Source organism: Lucilia cuprina, chromosome 2, assembly GCF_022045245.1.
Source record: "Lucilia cuprina isolate Lc7/37 chromosome 2, ASM2204524v1, whole genome shotgun sequence".
Lineage (NCBI taxonomy): Eukaryota > Metazoa > Arthropoda > Insecta > Diptera > Calliphoridae > Lucilia > Lucilia cuprina.
In genome coordinates this window covers 49452268-49464767 of record NC_060950.1, presented here as the reverse complement: position 1 = coordinate 49464767, position 12500 = coordinate 49452268, and the positions used below count along the sequence as shown (strand labels likewise).

The following is a 12500-nucleotide window of genomic DNA, read 5'->3' as shown; positions in this document are numbered from 1 at the left end:
AAAATATATTAATTTATGAAAATGAATGCAATGAAAACGTTGTACTGTTATTTAAACCTATTTTGTACAACTAAGTGTACACTATGTCCCTGCCAGAAAATGTTAGTTTAATTTTTGGTGACATAAACTAAATAGTCACTGTATAGGCCCAATTTTATGTTTCTCAGTGCTAAGTTAAAAAATTTGCAAAAACAAAATACATTACTTTCTAATTTTTATCATAATTTGTTTAAATATTAGTGAATTATTATATACCAAAAGGAAAATTAGATAATAATAAGTAGATAGAATAAAAATTTCAAAAACGAACACTTTTTAATACACTAACAAGATCATTTAATGCAGAATCATTCTTGCTTTCAAAATTCAGAAGAAAAAGTGTTTGCATTTCAGTAAATATATTTATTTTATTGCGATCAGTTGTGTGATATGCGAAATTTAGATTTTGTAATAAAATATTTATAGTCGGGCGAAGGCTGTTACAAAACTAAAGTGTGATTTAATTTTCATAGTAAAGCATTAAAGTTGAATTGTACCTTGCCTCAGATATACTTAAGCCATTTATTGCAGGGTTCCAAATATTCATTCACTTAACATTCACGCACATGAAAAACGAAAAATTATTATGTTTTGTTATCTTCCATTCGCGTACAAAAACAAACAATGATACTATTATTGATGTTTTTTTTATTTTCGCACAATATTGAGATAATAAGAAAAACTTTTTTTCATGCACATGGACATTTTTGAGAAATAAAATTTTTGTAAAAATCTCACAACTGAAAGAGCATAAAGTTTTATTTTGCACTAGCATTCTAAAATGAAATGTAAAATTTGTTTATAGTTCTGTTGATAAATAAATTTAAAATGTCGAGATTGAGAGTGTTCGTGTTTTTGCATGAAAGAATAAAATAAGAATATGTGCAAAGACTGGTTAAACTACAATTTTGTGTTTTTTATGATGCGTTGGATAAGTATGAAGGGAAAACAAAAAACATTCTCCTGTTCTCTATCACAGAGCTTAAAAATATATTATGCTCTTGCATACATACCTACATTCTTACATATATATGTATATATGAATATACGTATGTTTATTTCTGGTTTTTTGTCCGGTACTTGTCGTGCTTATTTTTCTTTTTTCTTGTCAAAATTTTTTTTTGTTTACTTTATTTTATGTGAAAAGAATACTTCCAAATAAATTAGAGTAGGGTAAACGAGAATGTTTTGTTGTTGTGCAAACTAAAATATGTTGATCCGCACCGAAATAGGGATGTATTTATTTACTTTATTTTTAATTTTTTCAATACAAATTGTTTGACAAATTTGTTATGAGTTTATTAAAATGTTTGTTCATTCCTTCGATCATTTTTGAAGCTAGTCATAATAAGTTAGCAAAAAGTTAACTTGATTTTTAGTTAACTCACAAAATCCTACAGGGTATATATGTTGTTTTAATTAAAAAAATATAATAAACTACATTTTTAGAGTAAACTTTTACAAAATTTGTTTGTATGTACGCTAGATTATTATCATCATTATCTCTCAGACATTCTCTCATACCTCTCAATGGATTTTAGATAAATCCAGTGAAGGTTTTAGTACCGGCAAATCATTGCACAATATCTTTGTATTATTCAGTCTTTAACATGTGTTTTGTTCAGCATAGTTGTGGAATAAGAAATTAAGAACAGTGCAATTTTGATATTGTAATTGACTAAACGTTATTTAGCAATGCTTAGAAAAAAATTTAACTTACAAAAATTAATAATAAAATTTGTTGTATTGTCTAGAGAGTCCTAAGGTTTAATATCACACTCTTTAAAATTTGGAAAAATTACATTTATTTAAATCACAAAAGCAGTTATTAGAGTTTTTCCTGTATTTCACTTTTCAAAATATTATACAAAACACAAAAATTCGAATCGAATGTTTTTTTTTGCTTAAAATGGTTTTAAGGGGTTATACCTATCAACCGAAAGGATATACATATATTTGGCCAAGGATATAAACTAATATGTGTGATATGAAACTTAAGGACTGTCTATATAATAAAAGAATTTAATTTATTTATTTTGAACACAAAAATATTAATAAATTTGGTTTCTTTTCATAATATACCTAAATTCCAATACTTATGTAAGACACTGTATATTTAGGTACACAGTTTTTCATTAATCGTTATAAAAAACAAATAAAGCAGTACAATTAACTTAAATACCTATAACAAATGAAAAACAACACAAAACATCATTAAAGTAAACCGTTATGACAAAAACACAGACACAAGTTGTGCCTAACAACTAAAAAATCAAAATATTTTTCCACATACATACGTATTGAATGCAAAAGAATGATGAAACATCTTTTGTTTGTGAAAAAATTAAAATGAAAGAAAAAACAAAAAATGAGAAAACATTTTTTGTTTTTTTTTCATTTTTGTAAAGTAGCAAATAAACCAAACAACGCACATATGAAAAAAAGAAACAAACTACAAAAAGTCCGAACACATATTAGAAAAAACAAAAAACAACATTAATGAGTATATACTTTAATGAGAGTGATGAGAAGGCCTCTCAAATTTATACATTTTACATTTTTTACTTCTCAAAATTCATATACGGAAATATGTACCAAAATAAAAAAATAAATGTTTACATTTAAGAATGCTTAAAACGAAAACAATTCTTAGCTATTCATTTGCAAAAGTGAGCATACAACAAAACATTTTAAAAGTACACTCGTGTCAATTTATCATAAATGTTTAAATTTATGTGTTCATAAAAGAATTTTTCTGAACCCTGATTTATTGTTGAATAAAATTGTGGACATTTAAGGGTCAAATGAGGCCCTAAAATTATAAAGTTCATGAGGGTCATCAAGGCTAGTATAGAACTTGGTTATGCAACTTTTTGTCGAGATACGATTATATTTAATATAATTATGAACTTAAAAGTCCTATTCGGTGGGTTCATTAGTATAACTGTATGGTTAACCGATGTTAACTATTTTCAGTAGGCTTTATCTACGGTACCATAGAAGATCAATTGAATTATCTCCAAAATTGTGACCTGTAGTTAGATTACAAGGCTTACAAGCCCTATTCGAAGATCCAATTTTTCATGCATATGTGTTGTAATATCAATTGTTGTGTAGGATGAGCTCATCCTAAAATTATGTGAAAACAGAATGGGAATTATTTGGATTTTCAACAAAATATTGGAAGACCTGGATTATAATAATAATATTTGCTGAAAGTTGCTGAACTTTTCGGCAGAAGAGTTACGAACTGCAATGTGTAACTTGTTAAATAAAAAACACTATTTCAACATTTTTTTGACTGAAACCTATAACGCGATGCCGCTAAAAATACGTGTTGCGTACTTCCACCATTATATATTTATGACCATTCAAGAGTATATCCTATGGGCCACTTGTTTGGGATACAGGTGATATAGTGCACCGATATTGCTGCCAAACAAAACTTATCAATAAATAATTTAAGCCTCCTAGATCACGTCGTGTTGGTGTTATCATGATTTAACCAATAAACTCATAAGACGTCATCAGAATTAAAAAAAAATGTTAACAGAGGCAGTTTCGGGCAAAAGTTTTTTCATTTTCATCCAGAGAAGGATCCCAAGTTCACAAAATGATCAATGTTGAACCCCAGCTGATAACAAAAAAGTTTTCGTATAGAGATTTGTGTTTAAATTTTAAAATTCTTCTTTTATGCACATTAGACATTAGAGAAAAAATATAGGAATGTTGTTCATCTTAACCTCACAAAATAATTCCCCTTTTCAGGTATTGAGATAGCCGAAATTTGAGATCGATTATATATAGGTTAACACGTGCCGTAAATAAAATATTTACAGTATCTCAGATATCTCTCAGATAATATAAAATATGTCCCTGGAGGTCAAATTTTGAAAGATTGGAAATTCTCATTGAAACATATATAATTATTAATTCTTTGGTGGCCATATTTACTAAAATTTCAAGACTTTTCATCCGATTTTTTAAAATAACATAAAAATTTAAAGTAACCCTTTAAAGCACTTGGTTTCAATATATTCCCAAAGTTCAATAAATCAATTTTAATAACGCTCTATATAATTTTAAAAAATAAAGAGTTAATTTTATTATTTGTTGTAGAGAAAATTTGCAAAAAAGTCTAACAAAGATTTAAAAAAAACTGAAAATCGAGTGTTGAAACTGTCGTTTAAAAAATATTTTTTTATTATAGCTGAGAACAGGTTTTCGATATTTTTTAAGGACAAAAATTAATATTCGAGTAAATATAAATATATATTATGTAATAAAATAGTTTTATTTGAATATTTTCCAAAATAATTTTATTTTTTGCCATATTTTCCAATTTTTGTGTTTTACATCTTTTTGAAATACTAAATCTATGTACATTATGATTGTTTAACAATTACATGAAAATTATTTACCTACTAGCAACATTTTCACATAATATCGAAATGTACGAAGTATGCTCCTACCGCGAACAGGTTTTTGGAGACACAATCTGTTGTAAATCTGTTTTACTACAAGCAACAAGAATATTATTATATAAATTTTGAAGTAGAATATTAGCTTTGTTTGATGTACTAAGTTAGTTTCTGGACTTATAGATTCATATGTTAGCTCTTTGTCCAAAAATTTGCGTTTTTTTTCAAACTTTGAGCTACGAGCGGCACGTCTTTTAAACGAGCTCAAATAAATAACTGGAAAGGGGAATCATTTTGTCGGGTTAAGACGAACAAGATTCAGAATTTTTTTCTCCCTATATAAGATTCGGTTAGTCTAATGAACATGAATATGTATTTGATTTTACTTAGAAAATGTTCATAAATTTAATATATGGGGAATTTCATCTCAAGTGGCCTAACTCAAAAAATCGATTTTGACAAAATTTGCACTATGCTTAGTACTATCGGTCAAGAACTGCCGGGTTAAAATTTGACATTTTGGTCACACTGAGTTCTATTGAAATAAGTATAACTTTTCACCTATTGGTCCTATCAAAAATTTGTTTAAAAGAGTTCAGATAGGCATTGCTTAATTCTTTTGTTTTTAATTATTTGTTAATTTTTTCAGAATGGGCACTTTTTTGCTTAAAAGAAAGCCCTTGAAGGGCTCTTTATTCCAATAATGGGATTCGAGTAGGGTTGCAAGCCTGGCTGGACTTGGCTGGATTGTCCAGCTTTTTTGATGCTTGTCCAGTTTCAAGCTAAAATTTAATTTGTCCAGCTAAATATAAATTTTTTGTACACTACAATAACTAGGATATAATTTTCATGTCGTACATATGTACTTATGTATGTACACAGAAGCATTTATCGATATCATTATTGGTTTAGGAATTAACATGTGTTTCAAATTATATTGATTTAAATAATAAAAACACCATAATATTATTTTATTTATGCTAGTTAATCTGCCGCTGTAGATATTAAATAATCACTCACCTCATTTTTTGGAGCGTACAAATCTTGTCCGTCTTTTCGTTAATATTTTTATAGGAACTTCTTAGTTAAAGCACTTATTTGGTGGGAGTAAATTAAGTCCAGAAAATAAAATTTCAAATTGAAAGTGAAATTGTAACTTCTAGACCAATTAAAAATTTTGAATAAACAGATGCTGTTATAAGTCGGAATTCTGAGATAAACCAAAATATATTTATTAGTATAAATCTAACTGATATTCTTAAAGGACACTTCTGACGATCACACTTTACGTACGACAAGACGATCCCATCCGTACACTTCTACACAAAATTTTTACAGATCATATTACTTGTATGATCGTGTAAAGCCGACTTAAGTAACATAGCTAAGAAAAAGGAAAGCAAAATAATTCGAAATTAAATGATGACTTGCGAATATAATCATTACCAAAATATTGGAATTTGTATTCCCTACAAAAGTTGTAATAGCATTTAAAATCGTACGACGAACAATAATCGCTATACATGTAAAGATTTGATACTCATAACCTTCGACTTCCACGGTATCATTGCGACTTTTAGTTCTTTATTTTGATTGTATGGATAAAGCTGAAAACGAAATTTTTAGTTCTTTATTTTGATTTTATGGATAAACGAGGTTTTTTATCTTGTTAAAAAGTCTTTTAACTAATATTTCGAAAGAAATCTTCAAATCTGTGCATAAAATGGGAAGAAATTTTTAATATAATTTTTTTTCAAAAAGTCCAATCCGGAGTTTTTTTTTGGAATTGCACTAAAGCGGGTAAAAAATTGAGTGATTTCTCAAAATACGTATTAAATATATTAGTAAATGAATCCCCGAAGAGGCATATTTTTCTAAAGTATCGCCATATGTCGAAATAAGAGCTAAATTAAAGTGTTTTTCTATTATTCTGAAAACTTTATTAAAATCCACATAGTACTAATATTAGGGATATAACTATTGAAATTTATTGCAAGTTGGCATAGCATAGTCGAATAGACCATTAAAACAAGTAAGAGTGCTATATTCGGCTGTACCGAATCTTATATACCCTTCACCATAGTGTATTTTAAACACTTTAGTTTTATAAATTTTTTCCCGACTACATTAATATTACACCAAAAGCAAAACAAAATGAACAACAACGCTAAACGAAATAAAAAACTAAATACACAAGGCATCTAAACCAACAGACATCTAAACATACATAACGAAAAACACAGAAAAACAAAATAAACAACGGAATAAAACCAACCTACATCCAAATATACGAACAGAATTCACAAAAACAAAATACAAAACTCAATGACGCCAACAGCATCCTAACATACAAAAAAATACACAGCTGAATAAAACCAAATACATCTACACACGCACATCTTTATACAATTCACAGTGTTGTTGTTGCTTTTTTAACAAAGCATGAAAAAAATGTGGCTTTTTTGATGAAATTTTCAGAGGTTGTCTCGGATTTTTGCTCATATCTCCGTTATTTACCGACCGATTTTGCTGATTTTAAATAGCGATCTTCTCGAAAGTATTGAAGATTCGGATCTCGCCGATATCTGGGGACCTATAAAAACTGATTTCAACAGACAGACAGACGGACATGGCTTAATCGAATCCGCTATCTATAAGGATTCAGAATATATATATACTTTATAGGGTCGGAAAATTATATTATAGAAATTACAAACGGAATGACAAACTTATATATACCCTTCTCACGAAGGTGAAGGGTATAAAAAGTGAGAAATTACGTCATTATTATTTCGCGGTGTTAAAAATGTTCACGAATGTGAGTCTACTATCCCATAGTACTAACCTTGGTGGAAAACATCGATTTTTAAAGTTGGGTCACTAGACACGAAATTCAATATATGAGCAAATATCAACGTTTTTTTTTTTATTAATTTGAAATTCAACTAAATTGTTAATTACTTTGGTAATAATAAATGTTTTACATGATTATATACACAAGGATTCCAGCCTAAATTATGCAAAATTGTAAAACTCTAGGTCTTCATTTCTGAACGTAATCGGTTTTGGAAGTTTACAAAATTAAAAATATGTTTCTATTCGTGCGACTAAATGGTTTGGATAGGAAACCGGAGTAGTTGGGTCGAAGTATAATAATATGCCGACCGTTTTCTTTCTCTTTTCAGGGATCACAACATGAACCCAAGCGAACAGCAAGGGACACATACTCCTGCTAACCTAACCTTGTCACTAACTAATTTATTCACTTCTTTTTATGTTTTGCCTTTACTTTTAAGCTTTTGGACACATTTGTTATTGTTCTAACTAAATAAACTTAGGGGATAAATTCTTTACAAGCTTTCCTTGTGACAATACTTTACGTATTTTTTACAGTTTTTTGATCGGGCGCTGTCTCCACTTAATAAAATACAAAAATTCGAAAAGTGGTTAGGTTAGGTTATACCTATAACCTAACCTAAGTCGGAAGTCAAACATTTATTTTTAAATTTTAATAGTTTACAATTTTTAGTTTCAAAATTTGCCAAACAAAATTATATTTGTTGTAAAATTTTCTTTGTATAAAATTAAGAAAAATGTCAGGTTCGTTGCAAGATTCTTAAATGAGCGTAAGAGTCTTTATTGGAGTTTACGTTGATATAAATTTCTTACTAGGTAGTCAGACAGATATTACGAAAAAAACATTTTATTGTGGTAAAAGAAGCAAAATTTTTGAATAAAATCACTGATTATGTGCCAAGCATTAACATGATAATTTCATAATTTTTCGTGAGCAGTTGCCCATGGATGACCACTATTTGTTTCCTTTTCACGTTTTTTTTTTTTTTTTCAAAGTGAAATCCTGATTTTCACTCAAAAGAGTAATCCAATTTCAAGTATGGATTCTTTTCCCCTTGAAAGTTTCTTTAAAGAACTTTCGTTACATAAAAAACACTAAATTTACTATACTTGTGTTGCAATTTTTGTGGTCGCGGAAAATTTTCACTTTTTCAGCAAATATAAAATATTTCACTTTGTGTAATAGAAATTGGAACAAAATGTTGCTTAATTGGAAGCCATAAGTTAACATTATAATCAACAAGAAGTAGTGATGGATTGATAACCGTTGTTTCGAAACAAACGAAATCAAAGATCTTCTGACCGCGCATTGCAATTTTTGTGCTCAATCCACCTTTGAATGCGGTTTTTCACATAATGCTAAATTATTTTTTGTTTTCAAGAATTAAACCTTAAGACACAACAATTACTAACAAACCTATCACGGCCAAATGCTTTAGGAATTTTAATACACAAAATAATTTGTTAGTTTTAATTTTCGCGGTAGTTATCCGCTCTCAAAATAACTAGTGTGTTTTAGTGTTTACTTACCTTCTCCGCCGTCTTGTTGTTCCCACTCCCAGTCGGGACCCCGCACTACTTTAGCTCCAACAAATATTCCCTTTAATTGAATACGCTTTGAAGATTTTCTTGGAGGAACACGAACACTGTAATTAAACAAAGTAAACATTCAAATATTTATTATAATTTTTAAAAGCTGTAATTACCCTAAAGAAGTTGGTGATGTATAACGTATAAATGGGTGTTCTTTATCATGTAAATCAGCTCCGTAGCAATAAGAACACAAGTGATAATTACAACATTGTGCACATTTAAAAACTATTCCTGCTATACCTCCTTTTGAACATCCGTCACATACTACGTTTGAATGGCGAATACCTTGAAATAAAAATGTTTATTGTTTACAGCAAAATATTATACATTAAAATTTTTAATTTTAAACAACTTACCTACTTGTGCGTTATCCACAATTATTAAATCATATTGGTTTTGATAACCAACGCGGTAATTAGTTCTTTGTCCAGAATCCCAATTTACGACAACAGTATTCTCAGGCGAGTGTATTGATCCTGAACGTCCTATTTCACAAACAGTTCCAACATGACCTTCTCCTCCGTCTGTCGAAAAGAAATATAAAAATAAAATATACATATATATGCTTACACTTATGTAAAGGGAGGAAAATAAAATATTCTATTTATAAAATTTAGCAGAATTTCGATATAAATGAAGAGAGCATATATATGTTTGTACATAGATATTCAAAATAAGATCTATAATTGGGGTGTTTTTGAAGTAAGAATTACTATCAGATCTAAATAACGTAAACATCTTGTATACATAATCATCTACACATGTAGTACATTGCGTTTCTTACGGAAATATGCTTTTATATGTACACTCCTTAATATCCGGTGAGCATGTGTTTATTTTTAGGCACACACATATACAGACAGATAATATATGTGCGGAAGAACTGTTACTGTGTATCCAGCAGTTCGGGGGGACTGTCCCGAACTACTTATTTAACGTACCACTTACTTACTAATAGGAAAGCTAACATTATAACCATCATAACTCCTAAGCGGATTATAATAAATTAAAAATTGTAACATTATATTTTTAAGGGCATTGCTGTAACAAAAAAAGTAACAACTTTTGTAGTTAAAAATGTTCAAAAACTAGCACCAAATCATTTACTATTACTACTGCTACATTTAGATTTTGGTAGCAGTAGTTATAGATGTAGCAAAAAAATAAAAATTTTGGTACCAATAGTACAGTCGATTTGTTAGCCTTCTAAAGACATATTTACTTATTATAAAGATGCAATATTAATTTCTTATTGCCTTTTCGCAAGAGGTATCCTAGGTGGACTCTATTTCCACTACTAAAAAAATTCATGTGCATTTATCAATTTTTTTATAAGTTCTAATGAATAAGTCAATACGATCATTAATGTAATTTCCTATAAGGACACTTTACAAATCCTTCGACTGAAAATTTTCTAAAAAGTATTCAACGGAACACCATCTACAAACTTTTTTAAGTAAGCATGTAAAATTGAGACGATTTTGGAATGCGACTAGATGTACATGTGTCTATAGAATAATGCCTTTAGGAAGGCCTCTATACTGAACATTTTTTCCGTTGGGATGTGTTTATGTGTTAGATTATTTTTGTTGTCGACATTTTTTATTTTATTCTATTGCTACTACAATTATTTGGTAGCAATAGAACAATCAAATAATAGCAAAGATTTTTATTTCTACTTATCAAAAATAGCAATAAAATTATTTATATTTTTAAGCCACGACAACATTTGTAGTTTATGTTTTATTTAGAACTATTTCTACTGCTACTGATTTTTACTACTGCTATATTTCAAATTTACTTTTTTATAAGGAGCTATAGTTTTAAAAACGTATGATTATAAAACAAAAGAAATGTTAATGCTGCAACTTCAGACAATTATTTGGGGTAGAAGTTAAAGCAATAATATAATACTTGGTAGGAAACGTAGTTTTTCTATCACTGCGTTGAATACGAATGACAAAATCAGGTTTTGATTTTTTTTAAATTAAATTTTTCCAAAAACTTTTAAAACAACAATTCAAAAAATATAAATGGGAAATTCTCTTTTTAATTTAGATTTTGGGGTTCAAAAAAATTATGAATTTTTTAATAGCACATCAATGATATCTTGTATGGACATTGTCTAACATCTTAGAAGTACAATTATCTTATCGTGAATAATTTTTAGCAAAAAATACAAGTGTGGATATAATTCACAACGGAGTACACAAAATACAAATCAATTTAACCCAAATATTTTCAATATTCGTGGATAAATTCGCTTTTTAAGAGTTTTCTTCAACATCTTCAAAAAATATATTTTTATAAAACTATGTACACATAATATTAATTTACAATCATTAACTAAAAAATTGTGCATTTATGTGTGATAGATTAAAAATGAGGTTTTAATTTATTTATGCATATATTTGAATGCATTTTTTAAAATTACATTAAATCCAAAATGGTTGTATTTTTTCGAACGGCTTATACATTTTGCTATAGACCTCATTATTAGTAACCTAAAAGAATATAATTTTATTGATTTTAATTAGCGGGAAGGGTGTGCTCCATTAGTTTTTCTAAAAAGAATAACACTGCGTTTTTTGCACACAAGAAACTTGCATTTGCTTTTGCTGCAAAATCGTTCTTTTTTCTAACGGCTTATCGATTTTGGTATAAACATCATTGTTAACCGATTAATGTTAAATCATACCAATTTTAATTAGCGGTTTAGGTGTGATTCTTCGAATTATCTTATAACTCAAGAAACACCGCGTTTTCAGCAAAAGAGAAACTTTGATGAAATTTCTTTTGCAGTTAACAGCTTATCTACAATTAACTGCTTTTATAATTATTAAATTTAAACGAGTTATTAACGCAAAAAACCGCTAATATGATAATCTGTTCGGTATATTTAAATTTTGTAAAGAAATTATATATTTTTTTGATGCAAACCAATTCTTTCCACATAAATATTGACTACTTTTGATTATAATTCGGAAATTCGCTAAAGTAAAAAATTTACAATTTTTAGTACTAGCTCTAAAATCTTTGCATGCTAATATTTTATGGCGGCTTTATGATTTCAAAATGTAAAATTGAATAGTATTTTGGGTATATTGAAGTTACGCTGTTAGTGTGCTTCGCCAAAAAGCCCTTTTTTCGAAACTTTCACGTTTGTTTTTCCAATATTTAAGCTTCTCCCGCAGTGATACCTTCTAGAGCAGATTTTGGAAATATACATCAAACGACGCGTAATTACAATGTCTACTTTTTCTCATTTATACTTTTAATCATAATATGATATTTTAAAATTGTTACAACAACGACTACAATCATAACTTTAACCACAACCATCTTTTTTCTCTGCGTGCTCTTACAAAGAACTATATCATTGTCAATAAATAGTTTAAAACCCAAAAATAAAAGTATTAAGATATATGCATTTCACAAAAATGGTTTGTTATTAGAAATTTATTTATTTGCAGATGTTTTTTAATTGATTTCCAAAGACTAACTGAGAAAAAATAAAAACTAAAAGAACAGTTGACGAATTTCAAAATGTAAGCAGGTTTGTGCATGATTTTGCAAAAAAAAACAAAATTT

The 12500-nt window shown here is 28.3% G+C and overlaps 1 protein-coding gene across 3 annotated transcripts in view; it reads right to left on the bottom strand.

The window, feature by feature from the left end:
• Positions 1-12500, bottom strand: part of LOC111685908 (E3 ubiquitin-protein ligase MIB2) — an 89869-nt gene that overhangs the window by 30065 nt on the left and 47304 nt on the right. For all 3 annotated transcript variants that reach the window (XM_023448185.2, XM_023448186.2, XM_046949896.1), the window contains exons 3-5: positions 9266-9433; positions 9023-9194; positions 8847-8962 (exon numbers count right to left, since the gene is read on the bottom strand). In XM_023448185.2, coding sequence (XP_023303953.2) covers positions 8847-8962; positions 9023-9194; positions 9266-9433 — 456 coding nt within the window. The remainder of the gene's footprint in view (positions 1-8846; positions 8963-9022; positions 9195-9265; positions 9434-12500) is intronic.